This window comes from Eleginops maclovinus, chromosome 22 (assembly GCF_036324505.1).
Source record: "Eleginops maclovinus isolate JMC-PN-2008 ecotype Puerto Natales chromosome 22, JC_Emac_rtc_rv5, whole genome shotgun sequence".
In the NCBI taxonomy this organism is placed as follows: Eukaryota; Metazoa; Chordata; class Actinopteri; order Perciformes; family Eleginopidae; genus Eleginops; species Eleginops maclovinus.
The window spans coordinates 10,356,888-10,377,787 of NC_086370.1; the positions used below are offsets into that span (position 1 = coordinate 10,356,888).

Consider the following 20,900-nt stretch of genomic DNA (forward strand, 5'->3'; position numbering starts at 1 on the left):
CTTATGCACTTGTGCTTGACTTGTTTTCAGACTCAAAATGCAGTTTAGAAAAACAAATCCTGTGCTCCCAACATTGTGACAGACAGAAAACAGGAACAAGTTATCCTAGGCCTTTGCGGAGAGAAAAATAGATTTGTCAGGGAAGCTAATGCTAATTGACACTCTCTCTCACGCCTCCATATTCCAGGAGACTCAGACACCATTGACAGATGATGGCAGAACAGGGAGGTTGGGTGTAGCAGGGTTGCACAGGGGGTACCTTAGACGCTTGGAAAGAAAAATGAGGGCTCACACTGCGCTGACAGTCCAATCCCTCAGTCCGACCCATTAGCCACAACAGAATTTCTGCACGGATAGTGTATCGGAGGTACCACCCATAAACAAACTGGTGCCCACCGTGGGCCACGAGGTCACCCTGCATGATAGAGGTTATTAAGTGCCGCTCCTGTTTGCACATCAATCACAGCCATGAGACCTGGGTTTAAATGGATTATTCCTTCCAAAGAGGAGGCACCTCTCAATGTCTCACAAGATCAGTGCCAAGAGTCCAACTACCTAGACTAAGAGAGGTCATATTGTCTTTTTATGTTTCCCTTTCTCTTTATTCTTCCTTTCCATAGATTCTCTCTTTCTCACGGTCTTTTTCCATCTCATAGTGCACTCACACAGGCTGAGGTACTTGCTAAACCCTGTGTAACCGAACACACATAAATAAAGAATTCCATTCTTAGATGAACTGTGGACAATTCAGCCTTGTGCAGCCTCTTATCTATTGCTGGAAGAGCACTTTTCTTGTAATGAGCTGTACAGTTTAGAGAGCGTCTGCTAAGATCAATCTTAGCAGGGAGCAGAGAACTCACTGAGAGAATGCAAAGGCAAGGACATAAACATACAGTCTACTACTTCCCTGACTGATGCCATCACATACATGTATTTATAACCCTATCAAAACAATCGTAGGCCCACAACATGGCAGTACCACTTCTCAGGATGAATATCATCCTCTATACCGCTCAGCCTCAACCTTTGGCTCATCGGTCTCTGTGACGGATCTAAGGATTGTTGACAGAGGAGTATTTGGACCGACTGGTGGCTGTGGGAGATATGCGGATGTAATATGTAATCCACCCAAGCTCTCCTGGTATGTCCCTGCTGTCTTTCTACAGTACCGTCCAGATCAAAGGTGTCAAGCTGCTAAGATTTTTTTTTTTATTCCAGCCAGCATCATACTCTGGCTCCCTTCATCCCTGTCTAGGATTAAGAAGGTTGGAGACATTCATGGCACCTTATCTCTCGGCAGTGATGGCTCGCTGCTGGCTTGCCAGAGATGGCCAGGGCAATCCCCCCTTCTCTTAAAACCTCAGGTTTACTACAGGGAGCTTAGCCCAGCTGGGTTGGGAATTTCAAGGTACATAGGAGCACCGTGCTGTATCAGTGGGTAGCAGAGTGTGTGTGCTCAGAGGGAACAGGAGCTGCGTAGCCCATTTAACTGCAGTCACACAGTGTGCATTGTACTCAACACTAGCCTTGCTGTACCATTTTCATGGATGATAAGCCAAATGTATAAATACTTTTAACCCAAAGGAAAACACATTTTTAGGCCTTCAAGAAATTTGTTTGAGCATTCAACTTTTGCATATCAAACACTCTTCAGGACGCTTTTAAAAACGCGTAATGGTAAATTTAGCATGTAGGACAAAACATGGCATCGCCTATATGGAATGCTTCCAAGAAAGGTCATCATCTGTTGTGCCACGGAGGCTGCTGTCTTTCTTCCCACCTCTTTTTCTGCCTGTCTTCCTCTCAAAGCACCCTCCCATCCCTCTTTGTCTATGTCTCCTTCTGCGGGCTGCAAAGTCGGTCATGGTCACAGCACTGCCGCGTCCCAGTGTTGGCGTAGGAAGGAGCTTGGGGCCATTTGACACCCACGCTTTGGCGCCTAGAGTCCTGGGGCAAAACTCTGTCCTCCACCCCAGGTCACCTCACCTCTCCTCTGGGCACTGATGGGGTGACAACCCTCATTCCCTCCTCACTTTCCAGATGAACACACAGGACGGCTGCCCTCAACTAGAGCAGCCCTCCACTGTGCTGCACTTAATGATTCCCTCCTGCTGCCTAAACCACAATCAACTGCTCTGTATTACACTGTGAGTAAATGATTCCTCTCTGCCTGCCTGTTACAGGAGGGCAGAAGTCTCTTTCTAGGACATCACATTTTGTTGTAAGGAACATGTCTTTATTAATATATTTTAAAGATGTCCTAATCGACAAAGGTAAAAGTAAATGCTATAACACTTTTAATACCTTTCAACATCAGATACACATTCACATTTCATGACTTTGTTGGTGCCCTTTTTTATTTCCTATGTTTACAGTGTGTCATATCGACACCTATGAGGATTTTACTAGTGCCAGACAAACCCAGCCTGGGGCTACTTGCTGCTTTAAGGTGGACAGCTCATCAAAATGAATGACGAGTGTGGAAATGTGAACTTGACCGACAGAAGCTGAGGGACAGCAAAGTGGGAGCAACCGTACAATTCTTGCCTCAAGGGGAGAAAAGCTGTACTTTGTTGCTGTACAAAAAAGTGCCATGTGCTAAAAAGAAAATATAAAAACAAGAACAGTAGAAATGCTAAAGCCCTAAAATAGCAGCATGTTGTGGAATCCTCTTCACAATATAAGCTCACTCAGGAAAAACAAAACTGGTGTGGTCTGCACTATGCTGAGCCTACCCATATATTTGCAAACAAAGTATGGGGATGAATCATTACACAGACGTGAATTCAACTTGTTGACTTGGCTCCACTCGTTTTATCAGGGGATGCAGCTTCTTCTCACTCCTTCTCACCAGAGCAAAACACCTAAGCTACACAGGTTTGTTGTGAAAGTTAACTCCGTGAATGTAGGATATGTTAATGTTGCATACTGACAAAAGAGAGAGCAATGGGCTTGCTAGTTGTTAAAGCAATAAATCCCTGCAAAAGGCAGAACTCACAATTATATTATGTAACCTGGTCCTAATTAAGTCAGAGCTGTATGTGATGTTAAACAGGAGCTGTTTCATTATGAATTAAGTAACTGCGATTATTGTTCTACCTTTTAACTTCAATATCAGTTGCTTTCCTCTGGTTTCTAGTTTTGTACGAGACAGATAAAACAACGTTCCTCAAAAGTCACCTAGGTTCTTGCTTCATAAAAGTGTTTTACATATGCATACGAGAGGGGCAAGAAATTCTGTCTCTTGGTTGCATCAGAGATTAGAGTCGGCTCTCTTTTTTTCATATTAACAAAGGTTCTACATGCCCAAGATCATAGGAATAAAATATTTGAATTCTGTTTTAAGTTGAAACTGCTCTCCCGCTTAACTCACTGGGCTGATGCAGCGACACGGATAAAAATGTACCTTTCATTTAAAAGGAAATGAAACCGAGTCATCGTTCTCATAGAATTTGATCATGCTTTTTAATTTCAAAAGATGAAATGAGGTGAAGAACACTAAATGAAAATACCTACCTTGCGGTCAGATTTGGTCTTTATCTTACTAAATTCCCCATGCTCACTAAATGTGTTGTGTTCACTGAACATTTAACTACCTTATCAGTCAACATCACTGGATGTACTATGCAAATGTCATGTGAGCCCACTGTTCCACTGTAACCCTTTGTCCACATGGCATGTGCCATAGTCCCTGTTCCCCTCTCTGTCTGGATGCTGCACTCTGTCCAGTGATGAAGTAGAGGAACCTTCAGCAGAAATAACAGTGCACCACCTGAGTCCTCATCAGCGGCACTGCGCTGCACATATCCCACCAGTGCGCTTCACTAAGACAAATCTCCCTGAGCCGGCCATATTCCCAGCATAGAAGAGAGGCGAACCAAGCAGAGCAGGGACCCTGGAGGGTCCACCACCACTGCGCCTGACGCCAGCTCTCCACCTTCTGACAGATTAGCCTTCACTGAACCCTCCGCACAGCAAATGGAGCAAAAGAGAATGAGGAGGAGGGGTTGAGGGGGCAGATGTAGAAGTAAAACACTGGACTTTTTCATTTTGTGTGTACTTGAGCATGAAAAAGAACCAGCCCACTCAATCCTAAGTTTTCCTGATAGTGAATTTTGCATTTCCAACTAAGACTCCTGTAGCCAAGAGAGGTGATGGAAGTGGCGTTCGAGGGTTTTTTGTTGTAGCTGTTTTTACACATATAAACATAGTTGGCCAAGCTGACATGGACAAAGTGGCACAGAGAGGAGAGGTAAGGGTAGTGGATGCTGTGAAGGAGACAAATGATGAGGGAGAGCCGCCGACGGACTCAAACGGCTGCTGTTGACCTTGGGCCATTGATGCTCAAGACGAGCAGAGTTCCTCTGGCAGAATGCCCCGAGCTGCACTGACCCCTTTTTCCAGCTTTCCATCTAGATCTCTTTATGTCATCTCTTTTCCAACGTTTGTTTATCATCCTACTTTCCTGTTATCTTCTTCACTGGTTCTATAGTTCACCTCTTTTCACCTCTCTCCCTCTCCGTTCAGCTCTGCTATGATTAATAGGAATGACTCTCAAATCAATAGAGCATTTGTAGAAACTCCACACTGAATAGATTAAATGGACTCAACGCATTCCACCCCCTGCTTGTGACCAGTTAGACCAGAATGTCCTAATATCATGTCTAAAGCCTGCTTTCAGCGCACTTAAGTTGGCACAGTAAGAGCACAAAGACGGGTCCCGAATTCTTTAAAAAATGTGCTCATCTATTCCATTTGTGTATGTCTTACTTCCCAACACCTCTCCCTTTGTGTGTGCTCTTCCTAAACAGCTGGTCCTATCTCTGTGGATCTATATTTCTCAGCTTGCACGTCTTCCGCACATCTGTTTGCCTATGATACTTCACGTGTGAGTTGGAGTGTTGGTACACCTGCATACGTGTGGAAACGGATTTTGAAAAAGGAAACATCATCAGACAAAGTGATATCGCTGTAAAGGTTAAGTGTGTTTGGGGAGACAAGAGGAGTCAGGTGACCTGCAAACTGATTTGGCATGCTGGATTAGGTTCTGAGCACACAGCTCTGGGGGCAGCTTTTGAAGGGCAGGAGCCATGAACGGGCCACGCACTGTCTGCAGACACTGCCTAACAGAGCCATAGGAGCAGACTGGCTGTCACTGCTCGCTGGTATGCACCTCACATCCTGCTCCACACAGGGCTTTAACAGCATCTCAGCCAGAGCTTGGCAGCACTTCAGCCCGTCTAACCCAACCACTCCTGTCAGGCTGAGAAGGGGGAGGAGAAGAAAAACAGAAAGAGAGACACATCAATGGTAGATAGGTGAGGTTGGTGGGAGTAAAGCTTCGTACTGTATATCTTGACTGTCAAGGCAGTGGATTCAACGCATTTACAGAAAAGTTATTGAGAGGCTTTGATAGCGGGGGGTCTGGGTGGGAGATGAAAGAAATCAGGAAATGTAAGGCTTGATCTTTGTGACTTTTCATTTTCTTTTCATCCTATTTAAAGGGTAGGGGTCGTCGCAGCAGTTGTAAGCCTGTTTCATAGGTCATAGAATGTTAAAGTCATGTCATTGACCCAGGAAAAGAAAAGTATTTGAGAATGTGACCCATGCAATAACCAACAGGCAACAACTGTGGCATGGCGCTTGTATCAGTTGATGTGGGTTGAAATTGAGGTCTTGAACTCTGTCGTTAGAGGAAGACAGTGCCTGCTGCAACCTTTGGTCTCTTATGGAGTTCAGAGGCGAGAATATAGTGGAGAGTGCATTTTAAATCATGAGCCAGGTCAATTTGGAGTCAGGACTAAAAAATAATGGGCCATGTTTGTTTGTTGGCTTCTGGGCTCATCTTTGCATAGGGCAGGCAGTGTAAAGGTTGTAGCTGCGAGGCAACTTCAAACTATAGCTCGATGGATCTGTGCACGCTTCAGAGATAAATGCTTTCAGCAAGTTCAGTGTAAGGCCTAGAAGAAGGAACTCAACAATAATTACTTGAAAATTAAGACAACTGAAACACTACTCGGTGACAGAGTAGAAGATTGTCAGTGCTTTTAGTAATGGCTTATATACTCTCAAGCTGTAGCAAGGCTGAATGAGGGCTTTTATAGTCAATAGCTCACTTTAAGTGCTGGCTCTTGGGAAGTTCTCTTCAGTGAAATGATCTTGAGATCAGCATCCAGCTGATTCCTCCCTCTGTTGGCCTTATTAAAAATTAATCCAATTGTAATGTGTGTTTGGATCGATATATTGTGTCAACAGTTCAAGGCCCTTCTCAGCATGAACAACTGTCGTGATTAATGCAGTAGTAAGCCACATTGCTTTTTAGCCAAAGGTTTGCTATATGTTCCATCTGGCAAACTGCTAACATGTATGTGTGAATGATCACACATACATGTGTAATTGTCCACCTAAATACAAAAAAAATCAATTGTACCTGAGGTGGTAATTAGTGAGGGTGTGATGAATATATTTATAGTTTGTGTCTACACTTTTTCACCCAGGTATGAGTCTGTGTGTGTTTACCCATCACTGTTCAACTGGTCTCATCTAGCAGCTTGTACTTCTTTCCATTGATTCAGTGGAAATACTGTTACCTGTGGAGATATCGGGTCTGTTCGCCTGTCTGTTTTTGTCTACCTCTTGCATCTGCATGTTGGATACTACTGGTATTGACATAGTTTTTCTCTCCTATAGGCTTTCCGAATGAACCTGCAGCTGACATCGCTCTGAAAACAGTAAAGAGCTGGATCGAAGAGAACTCTGATAAGGTAGAGTAATGCATGTTCAAAAAAAATAGCTGTCAATCTCAGGCCACCTATGCTTTGCAGGGAATGCTTTTTGCTGATTTGCTGTGAGTGGAGATGTTTGGACCACAGCAGAAACACAGAACACTAATTATTATGCATCCCATATCATACAGACATCTCACCCACCTGCGCCACTTGATCAGCCATTTAGTTTGTGGTCTGGCTGCATATCAAATTAAAAGCTAGTCTGAGACTAATCAGGCCTTAAATGGTCTGTTGACTGTTTAATTGGTATATGCTTGGGAGATTAAACCCAGGAGAACATCTACTCATCAGATCAAATAATCTGAAATTGGTTTTGTAGATGAATCATAGTGATGCCTTCCAAGGAATGAAGGCTTATCTAGTCTCTAGTATAATTTAGAAATACCATGATTCATGGTCTGATCCATTGTACCATCACATTTAACTTGGTAGAAAAAATGCATAAACAAAGTAATCTTAAGTAAAACACGGGTAATACTATAATCAACAGAACAGATAATAATTTCAGTTTGAGTTATTAGGTGGGTAGCGTATACTAGTTATCATTATGTGGACATTTTGAATTCAAAGCAAATTGTGCTGAAGATTTGAGCTTCGTGCCACCATTAGCACTTTACCTCAGAAAAGCCAACATTACTGTTTTATAATCCAGGCAGTGAGAAAACTCTAACGTGTGTGCCTTACAAAACTACTTCTTTATTGTGATATCTTTGGCCTTGATGTCAGGCTACACCTAATGATCAAGGATAACTCTGAAGCCTTTAAAATTGTCTCATATTTTGTGCACCCTGGGTGCTTAAACCTTTAGATGTGACTGTATTGTAACAAGTCAGCACTAATTAACCAGGTGCTACTCCATGTGATGCTGTTATCAGGACCAAATTATAGCCAATACGAATTTCAATACAAGCACTTATGAGGTATTTACACAAGGCATTTACAGAGCATTATCAAGTGAATAACATTCACAATTAAAAAGGGGTTTTCATCACCTTGAATTACTTACATTAAAGGTCCCCAATCATGGTATATTTGAACAATATTTTTTTTTCTTTTAACAATTTTTATTTGAATTTTCAAGTTATATTGCACTTTGTTAGCAGCACACATTGGTCAGAAATGTACACAAACATAAAATGGCTGCAATGTCCAGCTGAATTCCAATTTCCCTTGCCCATCCCTCCCAATCCCACCCAATCAACCCTCCCCAGCAATCCCAGCTGTCCCCTCGAGTTCAGATTTAATAAGAGTAATTGTTCAATATATTTGTCACACCAAGTATATAGGAAAAGTGCCATTACATATGATATAATTCAATGTACAAGGATAACGAAATATATCAGTCTATAAAGAAGTAAAGGAAATCAAATAAAAACAATGGAAAAATAAAAATAAAAAATAAAAAAGTAAATAAAGAGTAATTGAAAGAAAGAAAGGGGGGGAGGGGGGGACCCTACTCGTCCTGGTTTAGTGGTATTTGAACAATATTTTGTAGGACAACATCTATACAAAACATGTCTGTGAAGTGTTTTGCTCAAAATACAAAACAGATCACCCATAGTAGCATGCCTCATACCCCTCTATGTCAGCCCTGTTCCAAGAGTGCTGATTCTGTGACTGTCGCTTTGAATTTGAGCTGAGCTGAAGCTGGCCACGCCCCTTTGGAGCTTCATGCAGATCTCTGTGAAGAGTGGTTTCTACCGAGGATACTCAGATAAATGCTGCCATGATTAAATTCCATATTATGTTCCAAACCACATCAAGCATTATTTCTGAAACATAGACCTCAAACGTTTTTCCCCCTCTGGGTTTACTAGAAGGACATGACCTTTTATAGTACACATACTCTCTCCAGTACAGTGTTAGCTCTGTGTGTTAGCGATGCTTGCTAATGTAAACTCAGACCATATTACTTCCAAACATGTGGCGCATTCTTTCTGATACAGCTATGGCCTGTTCTTTCTCCCGTGTTTACCACTAGAACAGTGCCATTATATGCGTTATATATATATATATATATATTTATATATATATATATATATATATATATATATATTTATATATATATATATATATATATATTTATATATATATATATATATATATATATTTATATATATATATATATATATAAATATATATATATAAATATATATATATATAACAACTTTACACTAAGTCCCTCCTGCAGACATCCTGCTGAACACACAGACACACAGAGGTGCTGCGGAGGGGATTCAGCTCGCCGACTGTATACTGTATGGGGGACGATAGGTTGGAACGGTTGGGAGTTGTCACGTGGGCGGGATGTTGCTAGGAGTTAATATAAAACCAGCCCACATTTTCCTTACTACGTTATAAGGAAAGCAAATCTGGATCAGCTCGTTTGTACCCCTGTTTTTAGAGATGTGGTCAAGGAGGAAAAGAGAGAGGGCTGTATTTTCTGACACACCGGGGTCACATATTTATGTAAAAGACATTAGAAAGTGCATTTTGCATAAGTGGGGAGCTTTAACAGTTTTTGATGATGTCATTTTGTACAGGAGGCTGTTTGTGCAGAGCATACATCAGTTTTTGAGTCAGAGAGTGATGGTAACCTTCAGGGGTCATTTCTTTTTACAGTGACCCTGGTTAAGTCTGTCACTGTGGATTGAGGTGTTTTATAAAGCTCACAGCTTGATGTGCTACAGCAACCCTCAGCTGGTGTTATGGATGTTTTCAGCCCAATGACTGTGAGCTGCAGGATAACTTTGCAGTCGATGTGCTATGTAAGCGACACTTGTTCAATGCCTGATGGTTTCTGTAACTTTTCTGTGGGGAATACATCAATATTCTTGTGTAAAGAAGGTTTTATGTAGCTTATTGCTCACTGTAAATAACCAGCTAATGTGAAAAGACGACTTTTTTTGTTGTGTGGTTTCACATCAAGGATTGCTTCTAGCCGTACGGAGGCTGCACTGCCGCACATAAGAGATGCATTGACTGACAGCTATCTGTGGTGTAGGTATTTCAAGTGAAAATATTACAATTCATGGAGAAGGGTAGACGTCTACAGAGGCTTCCCTGAACACTGTTTGGCAAAGCTCAGCAAGCACAAGCAGTGGATCCTCCACTCTAGCTATACCAAGAGAAAGTAAGCTTTTAACAAGATCAGAGAGAATAAAGTGAAACATTTTACCCAGAAGCACAGCAGTATTACATCGGAAAGTCTTCCAATCAAACTGTAGGAACAACATGCACTGAAGCAGGAGGTCTTCCTCTTCGATTTTAAATTAATTCACAGTCGCTTAGTGCGTAGTTACTCTTAGCGCATCCTGAAACAGATTTTTTTCCCAAGTTATTATCGCTGTTCAATTTTTACCAGCCAGAAAATAAGATTCTAATATTTAAGTAGAATTCAAATAAATAGCTATTACAATGTAATAGTGCCTAAAGTTGCAGCATGTTGTTTTTAACAGTGTTTTATTGCACATTCAATGTTAACATGAATACCACGTGCTTTGTCTGATATGTTTAGAACAGCAATTCATCACCACAGCATTTATTCGATTGACCAACCCAGTGTCAACATGATTGATAACTGACATGATTCTGTTTCAGGCTTCGTGTCAAAATTATGAGCCAACTGCATGTTTTACAAAGAGCTTACAGTCATTAAACACAGGGCGAATAGAAGCCTTTAATGTACTGCACAATATAGAGCAGGTTGTTGTACACATTGTTTTCTCAATCTCTCTTCAAAGGCTGTGAAAGACATGACATATTGTGCGCTCCTCTATCAAAAGGCTTCCAGAAGTTCAGCATTGCTACAGTGGCTCATATAGTACAGATTGCAACCGGTTTTCCAAAGATAGAGGGAGAATGAGAGGTTTGAAGCCCAGTTTATCATGCATGGAACAATAGGCCTAGATTGCTCCGCGCACTCACCTCCAGCTCTGCTCTCGGCCCCGAGGAGCCTGTATTGTGGGCGTCCGCAGAGACGAGTAATTTCAGGGCCATGATAAGCGCTCTGCTTTGGAGAAGATACTGCGCAATTGTGGCTGAATTTTAGTACAATGGACTGGCTGAGGATCTAACACACTGGGATGGTAGAGTACAGGTTCTGGCCCCCAAATCCAACCCAGCTTTTCCTGTGTTTCCATGTTAGTCATTCACAGGGTTGGAAAGTAATCAAGTACATTCCTTCAACTTTACTCAAGTATTTCCATTTCCGGCTACTTTATAATTCTACTTACTACATGTACAAGGCTTGTACTTGGTACTCAACTCACCATTTCATTTGTAAATTCAGAATAGTAACTTGTAATAAACAGTTAAATGATTATCTATTATATAGGTTATATAAAAATGTTCTTGAAATCCCAAGCTACCCTAGCTTTACATTACAAATACAACATTATTTATAGTTTTAATCAAAATACCCCTTAAACATTATTTTAGTATTTTTAATGCTTTTTGAAATCTGTAGTGCAGTACAAAATTGCTTTCATTTGAGCTAAAGGTGGGAGTATTTATTCCAATACCTATCCAAAGCTACAGAATAGTTCACTAACAATTGTTCTTTAAATGTTCACTGATTGAAATGTTCACACATGTGGGTCTGAGGTCTCAGGACACTGTTAAATCTAATCACAGAGGACTGTGTGTACATTCACTGTGTGTGTGCACAACAGAACAAGATGGGGGAAAAAGGAGGACACTGAGATTGATTTGCAGTGAGTTTATCTCTGAAGCAGGCGCACAGTATCCCTGATGCACTCATCAGCAAACAAAGGGCCCCAATGCCAGCCTGAAATTCACTCTTAAAAGCGTCTGGACTTCCATTGTGATAGAAAAAACAGCACCACTGTGGTCAAGGAGAGCAGATCCTTTAATCTACAATGACTTTAGAGCAAGAATGATTCTTCAGATCCCAATAGATGAAAGAATAAGGGAGGCCAGACTGTGCTTCCCTGTGTCCTCCACTGAAATAAATGAAATAGAATATGTGGGCACCTTTTGCAGTTCTCGTGTGATTGGAGCAGTTTCCTCCTGCTCAGCTCACACACCCCTCCGCTCATCTGGCTTTGGTTTATTTCCCATTTTCTGATCAAATGTTCTTTAATTCAGCCTTACATAGGTGTAATCTGCAGTTGAAAAACGTGGTCTGACATTTTATTTGGCTGCTACGGATGTGCTTTGGATGGCCAAGCTTTTTAATGAAGCTTTTCGAGGTCCCATAAGCCCAGCAATACTGACACTTTCTGAACACTAGAGACAGATAGGGAGTCTGTAATAAGCTCTGCTGCGCTGTGCTGCTCAGGACAGAATTGATGTGTAGAGATTTCACCTTTCAACATCACTCTGGTTTGGGTTTGGGTTTTAAGCACACCACTGTGCCGAGGATGCTCCCAAAACAGGTGTTTACATCCCTTTCCCTGTTCTGTGAATGATCTGTTTACCTTCGTAGCATTTGTCATTTAAGACATCCGATAATGAATGCCATCTCAAGGCAGGGGTGCAGACTTAACGGAGATTTGTGACAAATGTTGAGTGACTATTAGGAATAAATGCAGTATGGTGTGTGTTTTGTATGAATGTGTTTTTCTGTGTGAATAGATATCAGTTTGAAAAGTTGTCTCGGTTATGGAAGATGGAGCTATAACATGAGGCATTCATTGTCATTCAGCTGAATACGATGGATGGTTTCCGTTATCGTGGCTATATTGTGCGCTTCACCTTTGCAAAATGTGAATTACATTTTTGAGTATTGTGACCAGATTTATCAAACAGGCGTGGTAAGCAGACAGTTATCGACATGTAAATGTTCTCCATGTGCCTGTTTATTACCCTCTATACATGTTGGTTAAAATGATGATGAATTGCCTTGAACACAAAGAAAATACAGAGCCAAAGCCCCACATCTTCTGGTTCTAAAAGGCTGAAACATAACAATGCATATTAAAGTGATAACCTCTTCTGAGTCAAATCGGAGCATCATTATCACTGAAATAAAAGGGATTATTTTCAAAGTATTCAACAATACCTCTCCTGATGTAGCAGGCTTGAAAGATATGTGAAAAACCCACTTGTGTTTCTGGCTTGAGGTTCTTACACAGTTAGACAAAATATCTGAATCCCTTCCTTTGTTATTTTGAAAATGTATTGAATTTCATTGTAACAAATAAAATAATAACATCTATCAAAAACAATCATTGCTTTATCTTGGTTTAAATGATAATATATTTAAATATTACCATCCTGTACAGTGGTAGATACTGTACCCCAGTCAAGCACAGAGCAATGAAAAACCAATTAGAAAAATACTTTGTGAATCCAAAGCTAGCACGTAGAAGCTTACACTAAGTGGGCTGTACTTTACTTCATGGTGTTTTTATTGTCTAGTTTCCAATGAAGAGACTTTGCCAATTGTCGCATCTGCAGCTGAACCAGGCACACATTTCTGTGTGCATGCCTCGAGGAGGCCGATGTGCCGCTGATGGTTTGTGCAAACTGGCATGGTGTTCAAAGGCAGCACTGGGCTTTTGAAGTCAGTGTCTCGCCCCTTTGAATCATTTTCTGTGGCTGAGAGCATCAGGGAGATATGACCAGATCAGTAGCTGAGAGCATGACTAAACACACATACTGTACTGTCTCTGATGGAGACACAGTGTGACCTGAGATAACTGTATTCTCTCCTCAGCCTCTCTGTCAAACAACGGTAGACTTTTCTCTAGAAATGCTTTGGAAAGAGTGTGTTTGAATGCCGTATTAGTTTTCTCTGTCAGATAATTACTTTTTTGGCACCAGTGTTAATGCATGCCATGTAGTCTAATACATTAGTGGCAGCCATTTGGCCTAAGGCAGTAGAATTGGGATTTTATGGTTTTTATGATCTGAAGATTTTATTATCTCGCTGACTCTGGATAGTTGGATGTGTTCTCTTTTAATCCCCTGACCTGAAGTTGGTGTAGTTAAAAACTACTAGTTTCAGTGTTTAAATAGATTAAAAATGATATGGATCCAATTTCTGAACTGACACTAGTGGAAGTTATTTTCATAAATGTTTCACTTTTAGCACTTTGTGTTATCTGAGGACGGAAATGCAGTTTTGATTAGGCGCTCCTGCTGTCAAAGATAAAGAAAAGTTTATCACAAGCAGCAAACGCTACAGTATTTTCAATGTTTATCTGAGTGGTTTGATTGCCTTCAGAAAGAAATCCTCTCAGCACGAATGGGGATTAAGCCTATCATCTCTCTATCTTTTCCAAACACCAAGGTGTTGCTTTACTCCTGGTAATTGCAGAATGAACACCGTATTGTCTGATGTGAGGTGACTTTGAGTCTTCTGTTCTGAGGGGGTGAATATCGAATCATCTGCTAATGTTCTGTCTCGACTAAAATGAAAGGAAGTCAATACAAGAAACTGTTCTCATAGAATTGACTTAATCTTTCTCCTTCAGTTCTAACAGTACTAAAATCACAAGAAATATCAGATATGCATAATTTATCCTAATGGGTACGACATATCATCGCAATATAGCGCTATTGAAATTGAACATCATTTAAAAAATCTTAAATATGTGATTATATGTGAATTATACACACATGATACTATAGTGTGGGCAGATGTAGGACTTATCTGTTCATATGGTTGCCTTTTAACTATACTTTAGTTTAAATATTTGTGTTATTTACTCTCCCTACTCTTGTATTTTTAGTGTAAAGCATTTGCGGCAAAACACACGATAAACAAAGTTAAAGAACAATTGATGTGAAACCTTTCTTTTGTAGTTATTGCACAAATACTGTTCTTGTGATAATCTGACATTGTTAGTCCTCAGGACAATTGAAAATGTATTTTTCAAGGGTGAGAAAGACATCAATGTTAAATTGTTAGGGACTGATCTCTTCCACATACAGGTGCTCTAGTAGGCTTGCACTGAGCCCACCAACAAACGGAGCTTACTGCACTCCAACACATGGGCAGTGAGATATGATGCCCTCTGAGTTCAGCTCCCTCTGTCGGTGCAGAAACTGTAGTCCCACCTCCAAGCTTACTTTGCTGGAACAAGCTATCTTAATGACATGCTAATTGATTTAGCGTAGCACAGATAGCGGTAGGCTGGCACACCGTGATAAAGCAGGAGCGGGTCGAGTGTTGGTTCAAAAAAGGACAGGAGGCTCATAAAACTCCAGTTCATTCCTTATTTTTGAACGCAATTTTACAGTGCAGTACTCCATGCTGAAACACAGAGACCTTTATTCTGGAGGTGTGTTGTTTGTTGTGGACTGTTTAGTGCATACTCTTGTAAATTCAGAACATTACGACTGACGCAAGTTCGGGCAACACAAAAAAAAAAACCCTCTGCTGTTTTGTCACGAGAAAACTCATCATAGCCATTAATTATGTTGTATATCTCTGGCCTGCAGGAACAGATAGTGGATGAGACACATTATGACCACTCCACCGTCCTCTCACTCACTAGTGCCGATATTAAGCCATAAAGTTCTGGGACAAACAAATAACCTTGGTTTGCTTATTGAGCTGTACTGCAAAAGGAAACATACTTATTTGTGAAGTGAATACGAACAGTTACAAGAATATACAGTTTGTATAGTTTCCCTAACATTTGATTTAATCTGAAACAAGTGCCAAGTCTAAAAAGTCACAATGCCACATACACATAACACTATTAGTTTGCTTTTACATATTAAGTAACTTAATTCCTAGATCCGAAGTCCATATAATGTACAGATAAGTGACCAGAAAAACTGGACTCTGAAGTTTGGTCAACAAGCTTTGTTGCTGCAGCAGTCGGTTACTGTAATAAATATCTCAAATGTAATGGTGAAAATTGGTTACATCCTCCATTTTGGCAGACTATGGGTAAAAGTAGTGTAACATATTGAAAGGCTTCACTGTGGCAGAAGCAAAATGCTCAAGTTACCTGTTCAAACATTTGTCTCTGCATGTGGTTGACGTTATGCAGCGGCTGCCTCTTTTTCACCATTAACAGAAGGTCATTAGCGGCCACCTCATCAACAAACTTGCTTACAGTGTGAATATTGGCCTACAGTGCCGCAGGCTACAGTGTTTCTGTATGGGGAGCACATATGCAGGACTTCCCAGTGCTACAGATGTAGAAGGGGTTGAGTCTCGGTTCAGGGAGGAAGGGTGGAGACCACCGCGGTGATTACTTTAGCTGTTGCTGTGTGATTGCACGGCCTCTGGCATGTGATTAGGGGGAATGGGCCGTATCTCTCACCATCTCAAAGGGGGATCAAATCAGCCTCAAAGCCTGGCTTCAGGCAGTAGTGCATTTGAAAGTCAATGTTTTATTTCTAAGCATAAATTACTTGATCAGGGCACTTTTTTCCCCAAGGTTGTATTCAGAAGTAAGGGCTGGCACAGTTAAAAAGGCTCTAGTGTTTGCATATGTCCTGTGACACATATCCCCTTTAATTTGTTTATTTTTTGCCTCAAGAAAAAAAATGGAACAGAATTAAAAACACAGAAACATTTTGCCTATTCAATTAGTTACTTGCCTTTCCTTAGATATTCTGTGTGCTCTACATTACACCATGTGACAAGCAATTAAACATGTATTTGTAAGAACCACCACTGTACTGAAAGCTTTTAAAGTGGAGATGAAGATGCTCATATTTCCAGTGAAGCCGGATTGATTCAGTGAACCATAAATGGATGTAAATGCTCTTCAAAGTTGTGTTAAAGGTTGAAGCTGCCGTGTCATGCTGAGTTCTGAAAAGCTAATACCCCATGTTGTTTGCCTTTTCTAAAAGAGCCTTCTATTGAGCTGCAGGAAGAGAGATGTCTAAAGCTGTGGGTCAGTGTGCATCATTACCAGGTGTGATTATTGCCAGATGTAAGCAAGACTATCGCTCGCAACCTTTGCCTCTCTTACTTGTTAAATGATGGCATTGTTTGACTGATACCTTTACTGACAAATGATTTTAGCCATGCTGATTGACAAGGGCATTTGTCTCTGTGGGACACAGTGAGTAAGGCTAGCACAGTAGGAGTGGTACACGTTGTAACTCAACAGGACTTCGGAAATAAGGCTGGGCACTGAGGGTTGGCTCCATGGTAGAGAAGGGTTATGGACAGAACAGAAAGCAATCGCTGTGATAGGGCTGTAGAGCGAGAATTTGGGCAGTTGATGCTTTAGTGTTTAATATCTCTCCTCGGTATCCTCTTAGTCAGAGGGCTTAATTATTGAAAAAAGGAAAAACACAGGCATCTCACCTGCTGTGTAAAAAGTTTTAGACGCTTTTAATCTCTGAATGGTAATAACTGCACATGTTGGTAAAGCTGTAGACGGGAGAGACGAGGCATAGAGACAACCAAGTGTGTTTACTCCGCATTACTATGCAAATGCGAAAATGATTAAGCAAAGCGGCTTACTCTTTCTGATGTTTATAACGGCTGTGTATGTTAACAATGTGACCCAAACCTGAATCTTCGTCATAGCTGTCTCCTCTTCGCCTTGTGCAACGTTCCCAGACCAGACACTATCTGCTGTCCTGCTGTATGCCCAGGCTGTCTGAAGTAATCAAAGGAGGGCAGCATTAATTGCTTGACCCTGGCAGGAAGCCAGGTGGTCTGGCATGGGTCATCACCTGCCCGGGGAAAGGTCGCCCTTCATCCTCTCAGCCACCATCCTGCCTCTTCTTCCCTTCCCTTCACCTTCTGCCACATCCACCAGGAAGTTACGAGGGGGTGCCGCAAAGTCACCCCCACGTCTTATTTTCTAAGCAGTAATGCATCTAACCTTAAAATGTAATAACATTCCATTTAAAATAATGGCTGGGATTGGAATTGGGCCTGCCTGCTTTCCATAAACCTATTTCAGACAATGGTCCCATTCCTATTACAGAATGTCTGTCTCTATAAGCAAACATAAACATCTTAGAAGGTGCTGTTCCAGGAAGGGCAGGGGTTTGTCTGACTTATGGCTGATGCATTCATCAAGCTTGTACCAAGCCAATATCACACTGTCAGAAGGGAGCATGTGGCATTCTATCACCATGAAAGGCTGTGACAGAACAAGTCCTTTTCCATTACACTCTCTCAAGGCAATCTCTGATATTGCCTCTCTGCTCCTCTGTAATGCTGTTTATTTCAGTTGTTTGCACTAGTGGATTCCATATTGCTGGATCTCCCTCTATGGAGCTTAATCCTAGCGAACCTAACCAAATTTGAGCATTACTTCAGTCAGAAATAGATTCAAGAGTGTGGAGCTGCTGGCCTCAATGTTTTTTAAGTGGCTGTGAGCCATACCTACAGTATAGTGCGTATTTATTGTTAAGCCTATATTTCAGTGTGAAATATTTAAATGGGGCCATAAACTGTATTTCAATTTCAAACCGATAAACAGCCTGGCCGACATAGATCTCTACACTCACCTGATTTCTTGCTACAGCCACACTGCAGTGCAGAGCTCAAGGTTTTTCGATCTTTAACTGCCTCAATTCCTCTTTCTCATGTAAGAGGCTGACAAAAGTTTCTTCCTCTTCATCCAAGACATATTAAAGGAAGCTGTTGCTACGTCCCGCCTCTCCGATCCCTCTGTACTCTCTGCGTTTCCTATTTGTATTCAATAGAAGCCGTTATGAAGCTGTCGTGCTGTCGAGTGGTCTCTAGTACACTCCTGTGTTCTCCCTGCCCGGATCACTGCGTTATTATTTACATTTCGAACTTTGAAGGTACACCAGTGGATCCCTTTTCAACCAACACGGCCAAAACAGGCCCCCTCCCCCCGGTTTACCTGTCCTCTGCTATTATGATTTTCTTTTGGCTGAGCAAATGGTAAAGTGGGTAAAGACTATAAACACTGTGTGCTTATCAAAGGCTTGCCCAATGAAGACATTATACAAAAACATCTGTATACACCCTCAACATTCCTCTTATAAGCTTAGACAATATAAATCTGATTTCCAGTACCAGCCTGTTTCCACTGAACAAATCAATGATATTTGTTCTTATTTTTAAGTCACTGTTAACAATCCCTCCTGAGTGCTAAAATGAAAATGTAGCCCCCTTTATGAAGTCATTGGATTATATTTGTTCACAGTTATGGGATAAAAAGCACTCTCACTCTGTAATGTGAACACCACAGATAGAGTTTTTCATAAAAGCTTTGATGGACATCAAATCGAATCTGAAAGATACAAAGCCAAAGTATTCTGGCAAATCTGGTATGATTTTCTGCCTTTGATGCAGTAATTCCGCTTTCTCATTTGAAGTGGGCAAACCTCAAACTGAACAGACAAGATTTTCTCAAGGAATGAGGTTATACTGCAGACATCCATTCTCCATTGGGAACTATTGACTATTTCCCATGTCTGTCTGGCTAAAGGATTTCTCCACACTTTCACGGCAGAGTTTTCTGTTACATATTTGTCTCGTGAAACCCTGAAAGTTCATTTTGCAAGTTAGATGTCGATTGCCCTTTCCTTGATGCTTGGGGCCATGAATGAAATCTGGACATATTTTTATCCAACTGTTTCAAAGTTTGGAAATGTCAAAATGAAATGTAAATGAGATTAATTCCCCCTAGCTGTGTTAAAGAGATAAAAAAGGCCCTTAAAATCTGAGAAATCAACACCTTTTCAGATGATGTTTGAATGTGTATTCATTAACATGCATCCAATCAGATTTCCTGAAGACCCTTTGTATGTATTGCACATTGTGATTGTAATGTTTTTATTATGATCCTAACTTTGTAAATAAAAACATGCTGAGGATTTCAAGACTTTTTTAATAGTAGTCAAAGGAGTAATGAAGCATATTAAATATCCAGATATCATTGTTGTGCTGTGAATTGTTGGCTTGTTGGGAAACAGGGTCGGCCTTATTAAAAAAAAATGCTTTAGATGAAACAGGTTCATCATATTGAACAGAGGCGGTTGAAATAAATGGATCCCACTGAGCCAAATGGGATAATGAGTTATCTTGGATACACTGATAATCATACTGATATGGAGAACTGAAATTATTTATTCATCTAAAGTGCCTGTAGCACCCGCAATCAGCAGGTAAAAACCTATTGTCAAGCTGGTATGCTAATACAGCAATACCAGTAGTTATCAATGCTGCATTATAATGTGACTACCATCAGTGTAGAGGAGAGTAATCAGCCATATGCCCATGTCTAACATTGCTATTGAAGTGTAATGAAGATCCCTGTCGACACCTGCTGATTGGGAGCATCCCGGTTTATTGGCTTTTTAATACTGTTCTTTCAAAATTGGCCACATAAACAATATTCCAGCTTAAAAAAGCACATAGTATCAAATTAGTATAGTATAGTATATTCCTATCTGGTGCACAGATTTAAGCTGAACATTTGTCTGATGCGCCGATCGCCAGTGAGCTGAAAGCTTCCTACTCGTGTTTGTACTGTATGTTCTTGTGTGTAAAAAAATATGTTTTCTTTTTATCTTTGAAAGGGGCCCTATAATGTTCCTTTCAGGTTTAATTGTTGTATTTTCTTCCTCTACTGTAACATTTTGACGTGCTTTTTGATTGTTAAAATAGAACTCAATCTTTCTCACACTACCTTTGCTGCAGCACCTATTCGGCTATGGTTGGTTGGCTGGCCAGCTCTGTTCTGATTTGTAAACCACTGACAGATGTCCCGCCCCTTAGCCTATCACGTGTACAATGTGTTGGAGCGCTAGCCAATAGAAGCGTGAATGTTATGTATTGATGTTTCTGAGGTAAACAAAGCACTAAATTTGAGGCGCTTCAGGCAAGTAAGGAATTTTGAGGCTCTGGCCTTTGCACACCATTTACATGCAGGGCCCCTTTTAGTGGTTAGTCCTCTTGTCTTGTACATTATAGTTTATTGACATGACATAGCAAAAGGGTATCTGCACTTCTTTGTTGTTTAGGACAAACAGTTTCACCGTTTGGGAGGCCGAGTTCTCTTTCAACCTTACCGTCGTTTTAAAGTTATTTCCCTAACTTGCCCTAACATTACATTTTATTTTTAATGTTAAGGTGACGTGTGACTACCGTCATGTGGCGCATTCAAATACTAACTTCATATCTGAATTACATTTAAAATTAAAATGTATATTCCAATTTGGAATATTCGTTAACAGCTA

The 20,900-nt window shown here is 40.8% G+C and overlaps 1 protein-coding gene across 1 annotated transcript in view; it reads left to right on the top strand.

The window, feature by feature from the left end:
* Positions 1–20,900, top strand: part of macrod2 (mono-ADP ribosylhydrolase 2) — a 365,664-nt gene that overhangs the window by 276,041 nt on the left and 68,723 nt on the right. Inside the window, exon 8 of the mRNA XM_063875359.1 lies at positions 6,691–6,764. Within this exon, the coding sequence (XP_063731429.1) occupies positions 6,691–6,764 (74 nt within the window). The remainder of the gene's footprint in view (positions 1–6,690; positions 6,765–20,900) is intronic.